The sequence below is a fragment of the Fusarium keratoplasticum genome, chromosome 13 (assembly GCF_025433545.1).
Source record: "Fusarium keratoplasticum isolate Fu6.1 chromosome 13, whole genome shotgun sequence".
Lineage (NCBI taxonomy): Eukaryota > Fungi > Ascomycota > Sordariomycetes > Hypocreales > Nectriaceae > Fusarium > Fusarium keratoplasticum.
Window position 1 is genome coordinate 707841 of NC_070541.1, and position 21032 is coordinate 728872.

Consider the following 21032-nt stretch of genomic DNA (forward strand, 5'->3'; position numbering starts at 1 on the left):
CTAGATGAGGTCCACTGGAATGTACTTTGTCCAGTCACCCTTGACCTTGAGGAAATCCAAAGGTTCCATGTGCTCCACGGCTCCTCCATAAGGGCGACTGACGGAGTAACCAAGAAACCTCTGTACCTCGGTGGGATATTTCTCTGCCACCTCCCAAGGAACGGCAAGATACTGGTTCTCTTCCTGACGGCGATAGCCAGGCGTGGAGAATGCGCTGAGCAGTATGCTTGTCTTGTCCGTCCTATTGGGCGCCTGTCCATAGTAGACTGACCCCAAGCTAACGATAACCCAGTCAGCTTCCTTGTTTGGAAGAAGTCATAGGGAGGTTACAATGGATTTTACTTACCACATGATGGTATCGCCCTTTCGAAGCTCAACCAGAGTCTCGTCTTCCGGGAGTGGATCGCGATCATCGGTCCAGTGGTTTGAGCCTACAACCACACGAATGGCTCCATTCTCAGTCGTCATGTCGGTGGCCGCATATAGAATACCCACATCGGCCTCGCGCTTGGCAGGATGGGTGATGTGGTGGCATTGGTCTTGTCTGCGGAGCCCCCATGGTGCAGAACCCGGCTCAGCCGTGATGATGGATGTCTGAGAGACCTGAGGAGTCGATGTGGACACTGTCCTCTCCTTCTCGTAGTAGATGATGCAGGTATCCGTGAGAAAGCGGTCCGCGATATCAAGGTACAAGGGGTTCATTAGAAGGTCTCGAGCAAAGGTGGGACTCTTGGCGGCGAGGCTAAAGGCAACGCCACCCGATGTTTGGCCAATTTCGGTCAAGGTAGCGTCGATACTTTGACGAGTTGCCGCGCCCTCGATCACGACGACGCCGTCAGCCTTCAGATGCTGAAAGACGTCGCTGGCGCTGGCGTTGGCGCTGAAGTGCTTGACTTGAGACATGGCTAAGTTAAGAAGACGGAATATATCAAGGAATAGTCGGGAAAAAGTAGGAGAAGCTCGTTTTGTTGTGTTTCTTAACGCAGATGGCAGTTAAGGATCAACGGACTGGCTGGCTGGACTGGGCAATCTTGTCAAGCGACGCGATATTTATCTTGCTGAGCAACGTCAGTCGCTAATATGCTGGTTGTCAAACATTATGTGTATCAGTGTCTTGTGGTAGCCGATACACGCGGTAAATTCAACTAATTCGGGTTCCTGGTTCCGAGGCTATCAGCGACGTTTTAGGCTTAGGCTTCTTAACTTACCACACCCATCACATCCACGCTAAACCAAGACTGATGTTGTCAACCTGGCCGAGGTGGACTCTGGGAAGCGAAAAACATTGATAAATAGCCATGATGATTCCATCAAGTAGGAATAGCCTTGAATTGTGCAAGATACTCCCATCCCAATCTTATAGACCATCTTCTTCACCCCAACTGCAGCCCACAAGATGCCCAACCCTCCTCACCAGGCCCACAATCCCGAGGTTGTCGAGCTTGACGCCTCAGCACCCATCCAGGATATTGTGGAAGTCATCAAAAGGGACGGCGGAATTATCATCAAGAATTTTCTCAGTCCGGAGACCATCGACAAGATCCACGAGGAAGCTCAACCCTACTGGGGAAAGCTTGGAACCTACCAGGGCAAGCTATTTGACGCTGGCGACCCCCCGTTGAGGTATCTGATCACTGATTCATAAGTACAAATGACATTAACTGACACACTTCCAGCGGCTTTGCAGGGAAGTCACCAACCTTTTCTCACAAGGCCATCAACCACCCAACCTTCAGGGAGGTTGCCAAAGCCCTTCTGAAAGAGGAGTCGTAAGTCTTGACCATTTTTCTCGTCATTAAGAGCAGTTGTACTAAGACGCATCTACACAGAAACGTGTACCGTGACGGAAAGAGATACACTTGCGTCTCGAACCCCGTCTTGGCTGTTTCTGAAGCCTTCAATCGCGGCTCTCCCTCAACTGCTCAGCAACTTCACCGAGATGACATGGCGCAGCACTTTGATCATCTTGAGGGCAGTGGTGAAAGCTCACTGCTTGGACTTTTGGTTGCTGGAGTGGTAATAATCACCCCTGTCTCGACTCTCGTCCTGAAAACATACTGACACGTGAACCACAGGACACCAACTTTGTGAATGGCGCGACCCAAGTCATTGTTGGATCTCACAAATGGCCCGAAGCTGCCATCAAAGGCCCTGCCGATAGGTCCCTCTGCTCGACATGCGAAATGAGTAAGGGGGATGCTGTTTTTATCATTGGAAGCATCTGGCACGGTGCAGGGGAGAACAAGACAAACCCCCCCGAGCGACGAATCATTTACTCATGCCACATGACTCGCGGCTCCCTCAGAGCTGATGAGAACCAATATCTGGCCATCGAACATGACACCATCAAGACCTACGATCCCGAGGTTCAGGCGCTTCTTGGATATTCAGTCAGTCATCCCAACTGTGGCCACGTGGACATGAAGGACCCCATCACGCTGCTCGGAAGCAAGAGTGATCCCTTCGGATACGGCGACTTTGGTGGGAAGCAAGCCGTCAAGGCTGCTTAGATGTGTGCGAATGGCACAAAGTATCAGCTTCAAAGACAGCATATGAGCTTTTTTACAAGTATCACCTTATGAATGACACAACGCTTCCTGTGTTATCCGATAGTTGTATTGATTGAATGTGATTACATCTGGGAATCGATTCAGAACCAAGCCCTTCCTGCCTTCGGTGCTGATACCCATACCTGACTTGTATTTCAACCTTGATGACTCAAATCACAGCAATATGTTTAGCTCGATCGACAGGTTCTTAACCAAGTCCCTCCACTTGGAGTTGCCAGCACCATGTGAGTCGGAGAACTCCCAAATGTTCTTAAGGGAGAGTAGCATGGAAAATGGCGTCTGGAATGCCAGCGACGAATGCATTTTGTTAAGGGCATTTTCCGCCGCCAACCGCGCCTCGTGTGTCTGGGCATGCACTGAGAGCATGAATAGGGGGAAAAGACAAGCTTGCAGCCAAGAGAGCTTCTTCAGTGGCTCAATGGCGGCGTCTACACATCTTTGGATACGCATGTCCTCGGACCTGAGCGCGTAGATCTCATGGTAGACGAAACAGAGCATACCCTGTTGCCAGATGGCGTTGAAGTGCTCGACCGAATCCACAAACTCGAGATCTACCATGGAAACATCTGGATCCCAGTTCTTCAATCGCTCCACGAGGTCGCCAGCTTGAGGCATGAGCTGCAGGATATCGTCTACTGGGCTGCAGGTTACCTTCAGATGATGAATCTGGCTGGCGAGATCTGTTGCCTCGCGGAGCATCAAGTGCATGGTATGGTCAGGGAGGTTGTGCCACCAGAGGGATTGACTCTTGGCCCCCTGGGTACGTTCATCATCATCCAGCTGGATATCAGACGCTGAGACGTGCAAGTCAGCATGAGTACTTGGAAGAATTGCTAGGCGACGAAGGCACTGACCACGAACAACGGTGCTCAGCTCGTCAATTACATCCTTGGGCTTGACGTCCCTAAGGAGTGTACGGCTCATAACGGCAGCCCAGTTGTACTGAACGACCATGCATTGTAGGGAAGCACCCACGGTCCCATTTGACCTGAGAATGGCACTCTCCAGAAGTCGCCTGCAGCCGACGAGCTTCGAGCTCCAAGCATCCAGGCCAGTCCCAATAACCTGTTCATGTTAGACATTAACCAGAATAGATAGGGATTGGCGGGCGCGCGCTGTGCTTTCATACGTCAAAGACCACCGATAGCAGAGCCGTAGCGGCGAGTCCCTCAATATCAGTTTCCGCGGCCAGGGCTTTTCGGAATGCCTCTCTCATGGCTTTACGGTATGGCTGAATTGCAAACTTGGGTAGCCTTCCCAGGTTTGCGAGATGGAAAGCTGAGGCGAACATTATCGTGCTTCGGAGCGGAGACGATCGAGCGGCGAGGGCCCCGTATATCTCGCGGTATGGATTGAGATCTGGTCTGATAGGGTAGAGACACATAGATAAGTTTTCCATGTCTTGCGGCCGGCTTGTTAGTCTCTTTATTTGATGATCAGGACAGTGTTCTTCTTACAATGGCAGAATAAATATTGTTCGAAAGGGTCACTTGGCGTGGGTGGCAGAGATGAGCTGCCGCTGAACCGTGACAATATTCGGTCGGCCGCCTGTGGCTCTTCGGCATCATCGAACCCTAGCTCCCCTTCTTCTTGGTCATCTTTCGCAGGATCTAACCCAAAGTTAAGTGTAGGGTCATCAATGAAGTGGTCCACTGGATCAGCATGCACAGCCAACGACCCGATGACGGCCTCAAGATCAAGGGACGGTATGTGGGCTACATCGCCAGGGAACTGTAAGACTACATCATCATACGTGTCCGGGTCATCTTGGCTCTGCCACGTATCTTCAGCGTCTTGTGTGACCTCGTGAACACCAGCGGCCGACTCTTGTGTAGCGGAATTAATCTGACTTTCATCACTGCGTTCTGGAGAGAGATTAGCGATGGAGTGATGGCTAGAAGTTGAGATATTATCGGCAATCTGGGTCAAATCCTCTTCTCTGGCCACTCCCAGGTTCGACTCCAAGTTTGCCTTGGGGTTAAGGGGCGGATTGGTCGGGTCAACTCCAGGGCTACTCGATGGAACCGAGCCATCATTCATCGGCGTGCCTCGATGACTGATGTCTTGCGTCGCATTTGACGCACATTCAACATCACCCGCCTCTGATTCTCGATGCTTTGGCTTCTTGTTCGGATTACGGTCCCGGTCCTTTGACTGGCGAGGGCCTCCTCTAGTCATCTTGGACACCATTTGGCCATCGCCGCGGACAGTGAACTCGGCGAGACGTATGCCGTAGCCCCCACATTCAGCACCTCGTATGCGGCAATTCAAGCATGCCGGCTTCGTCTCGTCACATTTCTGATGGCGTTCGCGGCATGTCCAGCAACCTAGGAGGAGAAGGTATCAGTCTTGGATCGATGGGGGGTCAGGGGGATCAGATTAAATTACGAACCACTTCTAGAGCGTTTTGTTCCCATGATTTCCAGGGGTATCCTTCAACAATGCTGGTTACAATGGCAATCCAGTGTATGTGAGTGAAGCGTGGGCTTGACGCGGGGAGGGACATCCGCTTGCTGGGCGGCATTATGGGTCGGCAAATCAGCATGGAGCTGAAGTAATCAGTGGCTCGCTGATAAGATATGAGATAGTGGCAGCATCCATGCTAGTGGGTATCACAGCATTGGTACCAGGAACGACCTGCTATAACATCAAACAGCGTAGATGTGTTGATTTGCTTGGATACTGACTTCTACTGCTTCAAGCATGTCACTAGGATCATTGACTCGGTAACCGCGACAATTGTCTCTGCTGCGGGCGTCGGGTCTAGAGCTTCCCACCGCCGACTGAAAGCCAAGAACGAGTCTGGAAAAAGAGATTCTAACACCCCAAATGTGAAAAGACGCCGACTATACTAAACTTGGTCTTTTTTCCCTAGCTAAATATTCCTTCTTTGTGTGGTTTAGTATGACTTTTCTTATCTCTTATCTACGCGCTTGATGATAAAGGCGAGTACCCTATCGCCTAAGCTCTGAACTCTTTTCCGTTATCTCTTAGTTGGTATCGACGCCTTCCAGGGCGCCATGCCTGGATTCATAGCCTGTAATGAGCTGGTTGATACGCTCTCCTATCAGAACCATCATCTAAATCCATGCCACTCTGGCTGAATTGACGCCTCATGACCATGTTAAAAGCAAGAGAGTCGCACAAGTCTGGCACTCTGGATAACAGACTCAAAATTTCCAACATCACTGCCAATCCTGTTTGATATACTCGCTACAACTTGGCCATGGCTTCCCAAAAACAAGAGACCGAGGGTCTGCACCAGTCCTTTGGACTTTGGAGCGCCATTAGTCTGGGATGGCTTACCCTCAACGTGTTTGGCGGCATGTCATTCATCATCTTCTTTGGTCTCTCCGCAGGCGGTATTCCGGCGATCCTTTACGGTTTGTACGTTCCCCGACTATATCGCAGGTTACTCTGAGCAGGTTTTTGACTCTTTAATTCTCAGCATCGGCTCCTGTTTGGCCGTTATATGCATCATTCTCACATTCGCACAGTGTGCTTCAAGATTCTCTACTGCCGGTATGCCAGCCCGACGACAGCTTGGGCAGTCTGAACATAACTGACGAGCTGTAAAACACAGGCGGCGCCTATCACTACGCGTGCTTCCTGGTCCCAGACAAGTATAGACGTCAGATAGCCTACCCCCTTGGCTGGCTCAACTGGCTTGGCTGGATCTTCACGCATGCTGGCTGCTGTGCGATCGTTGCGAATCTCACTCTGGGACTCGTGAATCTCTGCCGCCCCGATTTTGACGTGTCGACTCGATGGCAGCTGTTCCTCGTCTATTTGGCCATTGTCGCCACGTGTTGGTTGATCAATCTGTGGGGTCTCAAGGGCATCCCGACTTTGGAGATACTCGGATGTATGTCACCACTGAAGGTCTCTCTTCTTCATCTTAACACTGACATGGAAAGGCTACGTCACTGCATTTGGATTCATCGCTTACACAATTGCACTTCTGGTCAAGGCACCAAAGGCCAGCCCCAGCTTTGTCTTTGTGGAAACGCATAATTCGACGGGGTAAGTCTTAAACATTTGAGGGCAACTATTAGGCGTCTCTAACTATAGATCCAGATACTCATCCACTTCCTTTGCCATCTTACTTGGCTTGTTCAGCAGCTTCTCAACCCTGATGGGTCTTGACGGCCCTGCCCACTTGGCAGAGGAGATTCCGCAACCCAAGAGGCACCTCCCGCGGGTCATGCTTATTGTCATCATATCACAGGCTGTCATCGGCGTCGTGTGGATTCTGGTTCTCGGCTTCTCCATCACTGACATGGAACTGGTTGTGCAGACCAAGACCGGGTAGGTGCTTGCCTGGAATTGACAAGAAGCGATTGGTGCTTACCAAGAGTCCAGAATACCCGTCTTGGAGCTTATTAGACTAGCAACAGGGAGTGATGCCGCTGCAATGGTATTCTGCATCACCCTACTCATCAACAACGGTACCTCGGCCCTCGGGAGCGCTGTGACTATGAGCCGACAAGGTTACGCTTTCGCCAGAGATGGAGGTCTGATCTGGAATGCAAAGTTAGTGTGTTCTTTTCTTTGGCCATTAGCTTGCTTGACTGACATATGCCAGGCTTACCGAGCTAAGTCCAGGATCGCATCTCCCCTTGTGGTCCATCAATTTGCCATCCCTCATTGTCGCTCTAGTTGGAGTCATGTAGGTGCCCAACCAGGGACTCTGTCTCAGCTCTGTGCTCATTTCAGCTTAGATACTTGTTTTCAAACGCCGCCTTCAATGCACTTGTCGGAGCCCAGGCTACGTGCATGATCATCAGCTTTGGTACGTGACCATCTCTGCTCGTCTAAAGACTAAAATCTGGCTAACGAAACGAAATTAGGCTTCCCTGCACTGGTCCTTCTGGTTACCGATGGGAAGTTATTGCCATCAAATAGTCGCTGGAACTATGGCATCTTTACCAAGCCTATCTATGTGGTATCTGTTGGTTATAGCATCTTGGTAGTTATTGTCTCAGCCGTAAGTGCTTTCTTGGGAAGTGAGGGAACGAACTAACAAGACACGCAGTTGCCGCAATCCCACCCTGTGACAAGCTTGAACATGAACTACACGGTTCTGGTCATGGGAGGCTTTTCGATCGTCATGGGTTTGGCGTGGGTAACAGAGGGCCGCAAACTCTTTAAACCACCGGTCAACGATGAGAACTTGGTCAGAACGAATGAAGTTATCGTTGGGGTGAATGTGGATCTGGAGGCTGAGGAGCAGGCATCCAAGGGAGAATATGGCTCGGGATCAAGTGGCTACGACAAGAATCAGTCGCTCACTGTGACTGCAGATTGATGTGCAAATTGTCCAGCACCTATCAGCCACTACATCTAAGCAAGTTATAAGACAAGAAGGTCTCAGAGACCTAACATTAGATTAGAGACGAGAATGTCATTATATATCTTTGGCTACTTGCCTGACTCCTCGTATGCATCAAGTATCCTCCTTCTGGCCACATTGTGTTTCTTACTGCTTCTGAGCAGGACTGGTTTCTCTCTATGGTCTCTTTAGGTAATAGGTACTTCCTAACATTTGCATTTTAGCTACTATGAATCTCCAGGAAAGGTGGTGTTCTACACTGCAAGACTCATCTTCCACTATCACGTTTATATGGCTGCTGCTGTGAAAGCTCGATTTCATCTAGGTTACGGTGTTTTATGGGGTTAGGCTTTGATACTGTCAAGTGCTGTTCATTGTGTTATTTCATATTGTTCCCGATGACTCCTCTTGGAGACGTCATTGACTCATTGATACGAACAATGCATATCGCTATCCTTACTTTTTCAACTAGACTTGTTATAGACCCTAAGCTCTACATATATCCCAAAAGACGACGCTCAGTAGGCAGTGAGTCACTTCAATAACAACCCTTGCACGTTCTTGGGGATGTTTCGCAGGTCACCATATCCGAGTTATGGAGGTGCCATGTGATGCCGGTTTCTTGTTCTTGTCATCAATGACGTCTCCAAAAGAGGCCATCAGCCGCAACAACAAAATACGCCGGTATCAATACATGACGGTGTGTTTCCAGCTCACAAGAAGACGTAGTCCGCATTGCCCCCACGCAAGTCCAGAAGTACATTTCGGCCAATATCTAGAAAGGATCTCCTTTCCGAGGGACAGATTTCCGCATACAGTAATACAAAGCTCGCTAAACATAACCGCATTCAGCTCACATTACGACACTCCAGTTTTGTTGTGACATCTGCCTACTTGGCCTCCTTCGTTTTTCCATTAACGCCCTCAGGGAAATGCTTGTTCCAAATGAAGGTGGTTTACATTGTCACACACCAGCACCCAAGAGCCTTCACACTCGTACGGCACCATCGCCGTGGCACGCATATCAAAATGAGACCGCTCCATCAGCCTACTAACACCTCTGCGGTAATCAATCAGGTAGAGACTGCAGAAACCTCGGAGCAGCTACCAGGGTTGTTGCGGGTTGAATCCACGGTCACTCTTAGCAAGGCCAAGCGGTATCTAATCACGATTCTGATTCTGATATGCAATTTGACCCAAGTAGGTTGATACCAAAGTCAATTTGGTTTCTGATAATCTCCGAGCATCTGTTGACATCATGTCAGTTTATCTCCATGTTCTCGACTGTTGCGGGAGGCTTCGAGCTTAGCAAGATTCTGGGGCAACCTGTAGGCCCAGGAAAGGCCAACTGGATGGCGGCAGCCTACTCGTACGTTCATGACCGAATGGCACTACTTACCGAGACTGACCCCCTCGTTCAGCCTCACGCAAAGCGCTTTTGTTCTCATCAGCGGCCGCCTCGGGGCTGTGTATGGTCATCAAAAGCTACTACTTCTTGGCGGCGTCGTCATTGTCATCTTTTCGGTTGCCAACGCATTCTGTACCACGTATAGCTCGTTTGTGGCCATCCGCGCTCTCACAGGCGTGGGTGGCGGTATTTTGATGCCCAACGCCGTGGCAACTTTGACGATTATGGTTCCCCCTGGCAAAGCGCGCAACTTTACTCTGGCCACATTCGCGGCATCACCTCCAGTCGGCGCTGGGATTGGTGCTCTGATGATGGGCGCTTTTCTTCAGTATTCTGAATGGAAGTGGCATTTTGTCTCAGTGTAAGTTGTAAGCATATCTTTGAACCACTTTCCTTAGCTGAAGCGTTTCCAGGGCATGCATCGGGGCTGCCTGTTTCGGGGGGCTCCTCTTCGTTTTGCCTTCCGAAACGCCCGTCGACAAAGGTGGAAAAATTGACTATATCGGCATCATTGTCGGTCTAGGAGGCCTCCTGCTGTTCTCTCTAGCATGGAAGTAAGATTTTTCTTTCTTTTGTCTCTTTGTTCCTTTTTCCATCCCTCTCCCCAATCTCTCTTATGCTAACGAACCTTTTAGCCAAGCTCCGGCAGATGGGTGGGAGACTCCCTATGTCATTGCCATGCTTATTCTTTCTTTGATCCTCATGGTGTTTTTCTTTTTTTGGGAAAGCAGATGGGCTGACGAACCCATCATGCCTCCCTCTATCTTCCACGGTAAAAGCTTCAAGGCTCTCACCGTCGTGGTTCTATTCATATACATGGCAGTGGGCATCACACTATGGTATATGGTTGCTTGGCAGCAACTGATCCGGGGGTGGTCTGTCCTCGAAGTCGCGGTGGGCTGGATCCCTTATGGGCTCGGGGCATCCTTCGCCGTCATTTTGGCTGCATGGCTGATCCCGCGACTTGAGGCACAATGGATTCTAGCCATTGGATGCGTCACCTCGTTAACTGCAACACTTCTATTGGCCACCATGCCGGAACAGCAATCATACTGGGCCCAAGTTTTCCCTTCTACCTTATTCGGCAGTTTCTGTCCCGATTTCGTCTATGTTGCCGCCCAAGTCATTGCTAGCAACAGTGTCAGCAAAAAGGAGCAAGGACTGGCGGGCAGCCTCATCGGAACGCTCAATCTCTACGGCAATAGCTTAGGATTGGGCTTTGCCGGAACGATCGAGGCCAACATGGCCAAACGCCACTCAAGCGAGGTGTTAGGATTTCGGTCAGCATTATGGTTTGGGGCGGCTCTGTCTGCTGTTGCGTTGCTGCTGGATCTGTCCCTCGTGAGAATGGAGAAGGAGGACCAAGAGGGTTGGAAGTCGACTGAGGGTGAGCTCGAGACGGTTGGCAGGTGTTCGTTACGTGGAAGAGAGGAAGGGACTGAGAGCTGATTCCTCGGGAACGGTTCGGGGGTCATTTCTCACACGTATGGGGAGTGGGTCTCAGGTTACCGTCAAAAGGGAGCTCTACGGTAGATCCCATAAGACTACTTCCAAGTCAGAGCACTTCATTCTTATATTAGAGGAATAGCAGCTGGCCGGGATCATAAAATGTCATTTATTCGCGTTACAAAAAGGGGACATTTTAAGCCTGTATCCCTTGAACCTGATCCTTCCACTAACAATGTCTCTTCCCAACTCCCTGCCAATCGAGATTTCTATGGCCTGCCAGTACTCGGGCCTAAGGTTTGTTCCATGCCAATTTTGCAGTGCTCCTGACCCTCTCTTCCTCTGCCAAAGATGTTGATGTCTTGAATGTCAATGGTGTAGTCGAGGGTGGTCCAGCCATAGGCGACAGCGGTTTTGGAGAGCGGCTTTCGTTCCATGATGCGACCAAAGCCTTTGAAAGATGGGCGGATAAAGTGTGAGTCGTGGTCATGGTGGGGCCAAAACCTGATCTGATGTAATATCGCGCCGTTGCTTGCACGCTTGATTATTTAAAGATGGAGGCGCAGTTCAGGTAGAGCAAGCAGCTATGTAGGTGGTTCATCAGCTCAAGCCCATAGTAATAGCTTGCAACCTCCTCCTGAGTGATTCAATTCCAATAATATGTAGTCATGAGGCCCACTGCACGGACGAGTTATCCTCAAGTCACCAAGAGGAGCTTCCGATAAGAGAGGTGTGCTTCCCCACGGGGTTGTCCCTTATCAGTGGGCAAGTAGCCGAGCTTGTGAATACTGCATTCGGCTTAGACCCTCGGGGGCCCTGATAACGTCCACCTCGCAATGAGACCTAATTCTAATGACCCTCGGGTAAAAGATTTGCATATGGCTGAAGGTTGTAATGGATTATCAAGAGTGTGGTAATGCGTTAGGCAACGGAGGGTGCCTTCCTGTTCGTTGTTTTGACAAGAGCTTTGAGAATCACGGTGCAAGGTGATTATTGTCTTGCATGGTGTGTGAGGTTAAAAAACAAAACGGCTTAAGCACTCGTTCTCCGAAGGGATAAATGAAAAGTAACTAGAAAACGTTTGAATTAATTAAACACAAGCTTTACGCCTGAATGAAAACTCAACTTGAAATTGATTTGAGCAGTATTTGGTTCAGCATTGTGGTGAGTACACGTACCTACAGAGTGCAAAATTTGACCTGGGTAGTTACCCTAGGGAAGGATCATCTCAAGTTGAGCAATGGCACATGCGACCGGCTTAACTATTCCCCCGAGGAAATCATGTGAGCACGTGAGCACGGACTAAAAATGGTCCGTCGCCACACCAACCGGCGACACGTTGCGCGTTATGCGTGATAAGTAACGCGTCTTCCCATCTTGTGTGCAGCCGCTGGACCTTCGAAAAATTAGTTACTCCATAATCTCGAGCAGTCTCGGATTTCGCCCAGTTCCCAATTCATGCCAACCTAGCTTGAAGGCTTGAACCTAGCCCTAGAGCCGCATTGTTACAGGTTGTAAAGTCGATGGTAGCACACCCGCGCTCTCTGAGACTCAAGAGTGCAAAGTTTCAACATAGAAGACCAGAGGCTAAATGCCGGCTCACATCTCAGAGCGACTGTTCCCCAAGCAACCAAATGGCGAATTAGAGGAGGACAAACGACCGGCCAAGCTTTAGTTCGAGAGCCCAACCTTCTCCAGTCTGAGAGCCTGATCAACCCACATCTTCCTGGTGCGTCGATGAAGCGTAATATAGCCTGGATGACGCGATTGGAAGCAGTTACTTGGAGTATCTTCGGGAATGGCATCTACGACCGGCTGTGGGAGATTTTTTATTTGCATTCTGCAGTTGGATACAGGTTATCAGGGAGCGACTGGGAAGTTGGCCAAGTATGTATTCGTGGCTGTGAGTACCGCTCATCTCAGATTCAGTTCACATATTGGTGGAACATATACCAATTTGGTGCCAGAAGCTCGACGAGCTTCTCAACGGGCCTTCGGATTGATTGGACGCGACCTAGACGCACTGGCGCGCTAACTTTGTAGACTTTATATGCAAAAGAAGTAGATTCAAGGTCTCACGTCCGAGACGCTGGATAAGAAGGTACAGAAGCTAGACGGCTACGAGCTAGATCGGCAGCTATGGTCGCAGATGATTGAGGAGACGACGTCGGTCGAAAAGCTCTTGACACACTGAAATGTCAATAGTCGGCCGCGCTTCTTCTCCCCAAAACGAAAGAGGTATCAGACTTGGCTAACTTCTCAAAGAAAAATCTGGATAGAGAAAGATAGCGGGCCTGATTAAGCCAAGTTACCATCTTGACGTTCGTACTCACACGGGACAGTGACAAGTTGAAATCTAAGAAACGGGACCTAGAGTTAGGACTAGCCTAACGTCATCTGGGTACCAATCTGCAAACCTTCTATAGGCAACTGGAACAAGTGCTACGTGATTCAGATCTAAACAGCTAACATGGCTGATACGACCCAGGAAAGGAGGGATTCTGTGCACAGGCAAGCAATCGATCAATGGCCATTTTAGTAAGAAAAGAAAGAAGCGAGAGTATGTGGAAGCGAGCCCACAGCCTGTCTACCTGCATCGCGTTTGTTTCGTGGACAAACGAGAGAGTGAAGGCATCTGGTGCATCTCGTTCTAGAGTTCTAGCGATCGGTACGAGAGCTGAAAAGCTGGTGAACGAGCATGAGAATTGATGAAAAGGTGGCAAAGGCTTGGAGTCGGACTCTGAAATCAGATTTAATGCGGCAATACTGTCGAACAAACGACATGGAGTGCGAGCGGAAAGGTATTAGGAACTGCGATGCATTAACAGTATTTGTGGAATGACTCTTCGGTTGTCGTTGGATTGCTCAACCTTTTCTAACTCAGCCAAAAAGACGGCTAGATGATAGTATGCCGACGTTGGTCACCGCAAAGGATAATTACTGGGTGAGCTTGAGGGTGTGGTGAAGAAGCCTTGGAATACTGTCAGTGAATGATACTTGAAGTCTAGAACGGCCCCTTTGACCCCTACTCTACTGCATACAGGCAACGGAAGGTTGGCCTGATTGTCGATCCGGCGCCCGGGCAGTACTGCACATTCTGAGCTGAGAAGGCCCGAGCCAGTGAATGGGAAGAGCCGATCATCCTAGGATCGCATGCCACGAACGTGCTCATGGAATGCTAGCCTATTCGCCCGTTGCGCAAACAAGCTTTCCTGATATTGTCCTTGAGGAGTGTAAGAGGGTTGCAGGGTGCATCTTCTCCAAACATAGCCCTGGATAAAAACGTAAAAGGTGTAGTGGGTCGGGTCACTCGATGATCAGCTTGACCACCCTGGGCTTCGAAGGGAGATACTAATAAACCAGGGTTGGATTAATAATGGCAAAGTATCATTCTATGACGGCGCAGGTGAGAGGCAAGATGAATCTTGTTCGTGCGCGTTGCAAAGTAATTGAAATGTTATTATGCGAGGGTGCGGCTCGTCTGACGAACAGGTAACAGGAACTTGTTTGTTATTGAGAAGAGACAATGCGTTCCTTCACTTTGTCATGTAAGACAGATCCCTTTCTAAAAGAGGAGCAATGCAGGAGTGGTTGACTACCTAGCTAATTACGAGATCAGTGCTGTCTCAAAATTCAATGAACTTTCCGTTCCAACCAAGGCACCGCCATTCCTTGCCAAGCCTCAGTATTGGAATCCAAATTCTATCGCCATAATCTAAGTGATCACGGTTCTGACATGCTGTCGGTGATTGGTGTAGTCATGTAAAATGTCTTAGACTGCCTTACCTAGTAAAACTAGATTGTTCCCATTGAATCAGGTTTTTTATTCTCCCTTTGAGACAGAGAAAAATCGGCTATCTTACCAACTAAAAAGTAGGGAACCCCTGGGAGTGTTGTAGATATCAGAAAGTAGGCTCGTATGTTACATGACACCCTTGTTTTTTGTCACCCCTTTCTGTTCGTTGAGTCGTCATTATGGAGATGCTCGTTTTGGCCCTCGCTTGGCTTGGAGGCATCAACGCCGCCACCGCCAATTCGCAAAGTGAAGGTGCCAATTTAACCCAAGAGAACCACAGCGTCCAGTGCTTTACTTACCTATCGACATATCTGGCCCCTGTTCGCTCACGAGTTCAGTCCCCCATACCTACATGTTAGTTGTATCCCCTCATCCGACGATGTCATTTCTAATATCATTTCTAATATCATGATAGTTGAGAAGGATGACGGGAGAAACACCCAGACGACATTTTACACAAGTATGATTCATGTGGATGAGCTGGATGACTCGCCTACTTTAAATGGTCATGTTGGCTACGAGGTAGCGTCAGGAACATTCGAGACTCTTAATGCAAAAACATCCCCTGTTCCGTCGTCGTCAGAGACGAACCGGCGCGACCTAGGTAGCAAGAAGGGCGCAGAGATGGCCTCTGGGACGCGCAGAAGCTTCTTCACCGACACGCCTCATGCAGGGCGCATTTCGCCCAACTCAGACAGCCATGACGGACCCTATATAGCTTCGGGAACATATGGGCCCCTTCCCACTGACAGACGGGCACCTTCCACCATAGCAATAGGTGATTCCACTTCGGGCAACCCGGGGGGAGCCGACATAGCCTCTGGAACATATGGGCCCTTCTACACAGACACGCCGGCACTTCCTACATTCGCTGCAACTTATGACTCTACCTCAACGGACCAGAAGGGACCTGATGTGGCCTCAGGAACATACAGTCCATTTTATAGAGACACACCAACCTTACGGAAAACAAGGTCCACGGGTGATGGTACATCGGCTACAATGACAGTAGACGAGTCAGGAAACCTGGTCGCCACGGACACATCCTTTAATTCAGCCAACTAGTCATCTGGTCAATGAGGCATATAGCCCTTGAATACTTCTATGGCATGGGCCAACAGTCTTACCTTGGATATTGGAAGTGGTTGAGTGTAGCTTAATGAGGTAAAAAACACAATACAGAGGGATTGTTTAGTTGAAAGGCTAGTCACATTCCTAGTGCAACAGAGCCTGACTAAAAGTCTTGGCGTTTTCTGGGAGTATAGGGGTCATTAATCACTTTGCCATCACTGGAAAGTTTAAGATACTGAGGTTAGATATGATACAAATTGCAGGCCGCTCCGCAGCTTCTGGACAAACCACAGCTAAAGTGGCGGAAGCGTCTGTCCTTGGGAGCGTGTGTATGGGGTGTGAAGCTTCTACCAACAACTAATCTTGATTCGGCGACTTTCGTAGGGGAGTTTCGTCCTTTCTATGGGCTTAGAAATGCGCAAGTAGGGAGTTCACATGACCAGATATCATTTGACAGCCCTACCCCATGTCAACCACGACCTAAGGATAGGACGTGTGTGACATTCTCTGTCTGTAGGCCGAGATGCGGCGCTGCAGCTTCATAGATGCTGAAAGCGAAACATATTTTACCCGTCAAGCAGCATTATGTTTTTAATGTTGCCCTGTATTGATAACTGTTCTATTGCCGTTGTGGCTGGTGACCTATTTTGGAGTCATCATTGATGATAACAGAAATCCCTAAACCGCCGTGTTCTTTGATATTATGTCTATGTCTTCTTTTGAAGACGTCATTAGGACCACCAACTCTACGTATCATGTTTAGTGATCTACCTCACTTCCACCTTCGCGAGGGACCAACCAAAACTCCAGCTAAAGCGGATGCATTGCTGTCGTACACAATTACTGCAATTCCTATTGTCTTTATCATCTGAGATGATGATAAGGGGATAGTCAGGGCGATGTCTTGATCTAGGCGTAAGGTAAACGAGTAGAGTAACCAAGAAACTTGTCTATGTCTCAGTATCCGGCCTGATGGTATGCCAGCTCGAGGCATCATAGGGTGCCAAAATTGCACTTAGCGGGGGCTTCAAAATAGTCTGGCACTTGACCCAGCTATACCAGAACTTCTTTTGGCGGTTTCCTGGAGGGTGGTATACTCAACGCTGCGTCTGTGTATTAAACTGAACTTGTGATCCTGGACGCTGATTATGTGCATGCTCGGAAAGCGGACGATCATACGATTCTTCCCTACCCTCAGCTATCGACATAGCCGGGTTCTTTAAACAGACTAACAGTATATTGCAATTGTGGTTCTAGGGCCAGTCTGAACACGCCTACCTCACCAAAGCCGACAAAAAGTGTTTTCAGCAGCCGGCTGGGTTGAGTAGCGTGTTGTCACTAACCAGTTTGCCGAGGGACCTCAACGACACATTCTCCGCTGGAGCGTACCATCGCTACCAGCGCCAAAGCTCTCCTGTTGTTCAAGTCCTGTGAAGATCCTTCAAAGATCTAGTGTCGAAATAGTACGGCCTCGCCAAGGCCCCCTGAAACGGCTGATTAACATCTCACGAAAACGAAGCAGTAGATCCGGCTGACATCATTCACGCACTGGTTTCACTAGCGTAATTTCATTTTGGCATACTCCGAAAGTCCCACCTCGTTATACACTACTCAGCGAAACAGATCTAGTGCTACATCCTAGTCACTGGCTCAGTGGTCGTACTGAGGGACTATAGTAGCTGGGCCTCTTAATACGCACCTTATCCATCTTGATAGTGCTATTAGAGGCTCATGTGTGAAAGCTAGTTGAAGCTAAGCCTTTTAACTAGCCGGTAGAACTCTGATGGGCATAAACCGAGCTCATTCCCGGTGCCCGGTACCATCTCAATAGTGCCAACCGTAGCTTACTGAAAGGCTTTGGATCTTGGGGGATGCCGAATTCAACATGACCATGCCCCAAATCCTGCCATGTTTTGGAACCCAGGACGCGAGGGGCCGCGAGTCGGTGGCCTCAGCTGTAAGCGTCCATTACCGAACCACATTCTATTACCACCTGTCTTAATTGCTGACCTCTCTTTATGAAGCAATCGACAGCTTGCTTCCTTTCTATTCCGTTATCTAATCTCTACGACTACTTGTTCTCTGAGCCCATGGTACTCCCCGTTATCCCTCATCCTTGGTCTTGTACTGTATTTCCTCACCTTGTCCCCTATCCTACAGAGGCTGTTGACCTCTCTGCCCAATTGGAAATATCACGTTTCCCTCGCCCTTGACCTCCTACATTCTCGCTGGAGGACTGAGCTTCTCGGGTCCGACACTGAGACTTACTAAAGTAATGCGAGATATCTCAAGCAACAAAGAGCATTTGAAAGGATTGAAGGCATCGACCGATATCAAGGCACAAGTGTGAGGCTCTCCTTAGAGCAGCTAACTAAGTTTCCAATCGAGCTGGCCTTGCCGAATATCTCTGGGCGGGGAGCTTTTAGCCGAACTACTCTGCCGGGATGCGCCACGTGCTTCCTGAGCTACAGAAAGAGCCATCTCTTCGGTGGCGCGGCGTCTTGTTCACTGTGAGAACTAGATATCAAAGAGTCTGAGGCAGCCCGCTGAGAGGCATATATTTGCTACTGTATTCATTTTGACCTGGCCACTGTATTCACGACCTCTAATTTCTTTCTTTCTCGAAAGAAATAAGCGCTTCATATCTTAGTTCGTGACTATGTTCTCAATGAGAACACTGTTTGAAGCCGCACACGGGGTGGGAAGATATAGCAATAAGAATAACAACCAGTACAACAGTTGTTGAGCTACAGGATCCAAGAAAAGGCAGAAATGGAATGCCCAATATATCTCACACCTCGGAGCTTACCATAATAGTGCAGTTGAGTGAATTATCCACAATGATGCAGTTACGCACGGTTCAGCCTGTTCGAGATGAATCCTTCAAGGCTGAGCATTCTTACCAACCCACCAATAGGCCGATGACAGGTAAGAACGTAACGAAATTTAGGGGACCTTTAGTACGTTACAGAATCCCTGTTGGTTTTGCACGGATGGAGATGGAATGCCGCATCTAGAAATTGCCGACTTCATAACCAACACTCTTCAAGCAGGCTTTTCACCAACGCTCAGTACTTAAACATGGATCCGTCCTGACCCACGGGCATTGATTCCATCCGGGCTTCGATCACAAACCACAAAGTCAAGGAAACCACCAGAAATGGATGCACAGGCCGCAACTGCTCTAGACCTCTGGCTATATGCTAGGAATGCCGCTCAATTCGTGGTATGTGTCAGAGCCCCATCAGAGAAATATACACTCACAGAAAACCTAGGTCTCCTATCCTTACTTTTACCTTTTCCCAGTCCTCACAATCGCCTGCAACTCGGCTCTTGCAAACTCAGCCGGGTCCGATAGGCTCCCCAAAGACTCGCCCAACTTTTTCACCGCATTCATATTTCCATTCAAGCCATTCTGTGTCTGGGTCGTTGAACAAGTATTCCGAGAAGTCCTGACAACCTTTCTCGGTCGGTATCTTGGACATTTCGCCAAAACTATCATCACCATTGTGGTTTGCGCCCCATTGAAACTCTTGCGCACGTGGGCAATTGTCCGAGGCAATCGCTCCTCCCTGCGAAGCCTGGCCTATTCTATTCGCTCTGTTAGTTTCGCTTCTTGGGGCTACTATGTCAGCACATTGCTAGCGTGCGAGGCAGTAGAACTACTAATCATCTCGCCCGCTGCCCTACCTTTCAGACAGACCACCCAAGACCTGGGCGCCATCCCACAACAAACTGATGAAGCAACTTCCAACATAAACTCGACTTGGGCATTGGCTTTGTTCGCTGCGATTATTGGCCCAGTTGGGATAGTCGTTTTCCTGGAGTGGTTTCCAGCTACCGTGATCTGTGTGCGAGCCGCTCTTTCACTCCTAGATCCAGGGTATGGTGGCGGGCATGGATTACGGTACGATATTCGGTTGTCATTGAGGTTCGTAACCCCTTCGCTATGCGGAAAGTTGGCACTGTATTATTGTCTCGGGATGATTGCTACAGCCTGCACGAGAGTCTCTTTACTTGTCATTAATTGGGTGTTTAATCTTATCCTGTATCTTAGAACGCTGGAAAGTTAGCTATGGGTTTTTAACCCCCAACAGGCTTGAACCAACATGTTTTTTTGTCTTGCCCCTTGAGGTTGTCAATGTCACACGGGTTCTTCCGAAAATGTGTGTACGGTAGTGTATGGGGCCTTCCAAGCCACAGAATGATTCAAATCACTCCGATCATTGAAATAAAGCTTGTTCTAGTCTCGACTGTTCACACTTTAAATAGGCTTGCAGTGCTTCCTAGGCCATGCTCTTTCCCGGTATCCACCCTAAACTACTGACATGTCGGGGCCGTAGGCAGTGGGCAGGAACGTAACCACGCCGTCATCGAGTAGATCTCTCACAAATATCGCCTTTTGGTCTAGGGGATACGGCATTGATCAAAGGAATCGTAGATAGTTCCCTCAAAACAGATATTTGAGAACTCCCTTGGTCGCTCCGTGCTACCATGGGAGTAAAGACTATCTCTTGGCTCAGTTATCCCGTCAAGGGCCGGGCTTCAACTATAACAAAGAACACAACATTAACACTTCATAGCATCATATCCCAGTGCTAAGAAAGTGGGAGGGTAAGAGCGTTCCTTAGAGGTCATCGATGCCTCCGAGGGCCCCAACTAGCTGAGACCGAGCCTCGACGAGAAAAGTGAACGTCAGAGACGTCGTCTTATTGTTTTTGCCAGCTCCCGACCTTGTGTGCTGTTTATGACCAGGGAGTCCGGTATTATGGGGGTCCAGCCTTCAGCTGTCGACTCGCCAGCGGTACAGCTCCTCTCACTCACTGAGATGATAGACAGACCGCGCAAGGGTGAGGCCGATAAGGTTATGGGGAGAGTACTACCAGGCCCCTCCTCATTCTGCACGCGTCGACGCTTCCTTAGGCCCCGTTTCCAGGAAAATACGGCCATCGCGAACAGGGCCCTCTCCATGCCATTGAGGAGGCGGTCCAATTGCTGAGTTCTTATGTCGTAAAGGATGTGAACTATAGTTATGTGGTGCTAGTTATATTATGTTCAAAGTTGATATATACTAGCCAAAATTTAGCAATTCGCTGAGATATTATATTTAAGCTCTAAATAACCTAATCCTTACTATAATCCATTTCTATAACTTAAACCTTTCTATCTTTATAATTATATCCTTTTTTTTAATAGCTTAAGTTATTTTTATAACGTAATAACTTAAAAACTTTAATTCTTTCCCCTTATTACTAATTTCTTTATTTTATTTATATCTTTTTTCCTTAGATATTTAATTATTTTTAATAAATTATTAATAACTAAATATAAGTCTTTTATTATTAATAATAAAATTTTTACAAAAAGCTATTATATTAAGATTAATATATAATATTATAATATATTAAT

At 48.7% G+C, this 21032-nt stretch overlaps 6 protein-coding genes and 1 pseudogene across 7 annotated transcripts, besides 1 other annotated feature; 5 read left to right on the forward strand and 2 right to left on the reverse strand.

Moving 5' to 3' along the window:
• Positions 1 to 903, reverse strand: NCS57_01457900 (uncharacterized protein; the record flags this gene model as incomplete). The annotated part of the gene is made up of 2 exons (XM_053064179.1): positions 1 to 277; positions 347 to 903. 2 exons carry the CDS (start codon positions 901 to 903, stop codon positions 1 to 3), a joined length of 834 nt encoding a protein of 277 aa, XP_052906462.1.
• A 493-nt stretch (positions 904 to 1396) lies between these two features.
• On the forward strand, positions 1397 to 2510 carry NCS57_01458000 (uncharacterized protein; the record flags this gene model as incomplete). The annotated part of the gene is made up of 4 exons (XM_053064180.1): positions 1397 to 1623; positions 1677 to 1769; positions 1830 to 2016; positions 2076 to 2510. 4 exons carry the CDS (start codon positions 1397 to 1399, stop codon positions 2508 to 2510), a joined length of 942 nt encoding a protein of 313 aa, XP_052906463.1.
• Positions 2511 to 2723: 213 nt separating this feature from the next.
• On the reverse strand, positions 2724 to 4987 carry NCS57_01458100 (uncharacterized protein; the record flags this gene model as incomplete). The annotated part of the gene is made up of 5 exons (XM_053064181.1): positions 2724 to 3364; positions 3425 to 3635; positions 3700 to 3971; positions 4028 to 4897; positions 4963 to 4987. 5 exons carry the CDS (start codon positions 4985 to 4987, stop codon positions 2724 to 2726), a joined length of 2019 nt encoding a protein of 672 aa, XP_052906464.1.
• An 809-nt stretch (positions 4988 to 5796) lies between these two features.
• On the forward strand, positions 5797 to 7878 carry NCS57_01458200 (uncharacterized protein; the record flags this gene model as incomplete). Its single annotated transcript, XM_053064182.1, has 10 exons — positions 5797 to 5957; positions 6019 to 6092; positions 6154 to 6435; positions 6488 to 6593; positions 6648 to 6878; positions 6933 to 7103; positions 7156 to 7239; positions 7292 to 7362; positions 7421 to 7557; positions 7606 to 7878. The coding sequence occupies 10 exons, from the start codon at positions 5797 to 5799 to the stop codon at positions 7876 to 7878; spliced, it is 1590 nt and encodes a 529-aa protein (XP_052906465.1).
• Positions 7879 to 8931: 1053 nt separating this feature from the next.
• NCS57_01458300 (MFS domain-containing protein) lies at positions 8932 to 10759 on the forward strand (the record flags this gene model as incomplete). Its single annotated transcript, XM_053064183.1, has 5 exons — positions 8932 to 9102; positions 9168 to 9271; positions 9324 to 9671; positions 9724 to 9864; positions 9946 to 10759. 5 exons carry the CDS (start codon positions 8932 to 8934, stop codon positions 10757 to 10759), a joined length of 1578 nt encoding a protein of 525 aa, XP_052906466.1.
• A 3972-nt stretch (positions 10760 to 14731) lies between these two features.
• NCS57_01458400 (uncharacterized protein) lies at positions 14732 to 15103 on the forward strand (the record flags this gene model as incomplete). The annotated part of the gene is made up of 3 exons (XM_053064184.1): positions 14732 to 14906; positions 14968 to 15012; positions 15075 to 15103. 3 exons carry the CDS (start codon positions 14732 to 14734, stop codon positions 15101 to 15103), a joined length of 249 nt encoding a protein of 82 aa, XP_052906467.1.
• A 3668-nt stretch (positions 15104 to 18771) lies between these two features.
• NCS57_01458500 lies at positions 18772 to 19802 on the forward strand (annotated as a pseudogene). Its single transcript has 3 exons — positions 18772 to 18855; positions 18899 to 19506; positions 19721 to 19802.
• Positions 18772 to 19802: a sequence feature.
• Positions 19803 to 21032: the final 1230 nt, after the last annotated feature.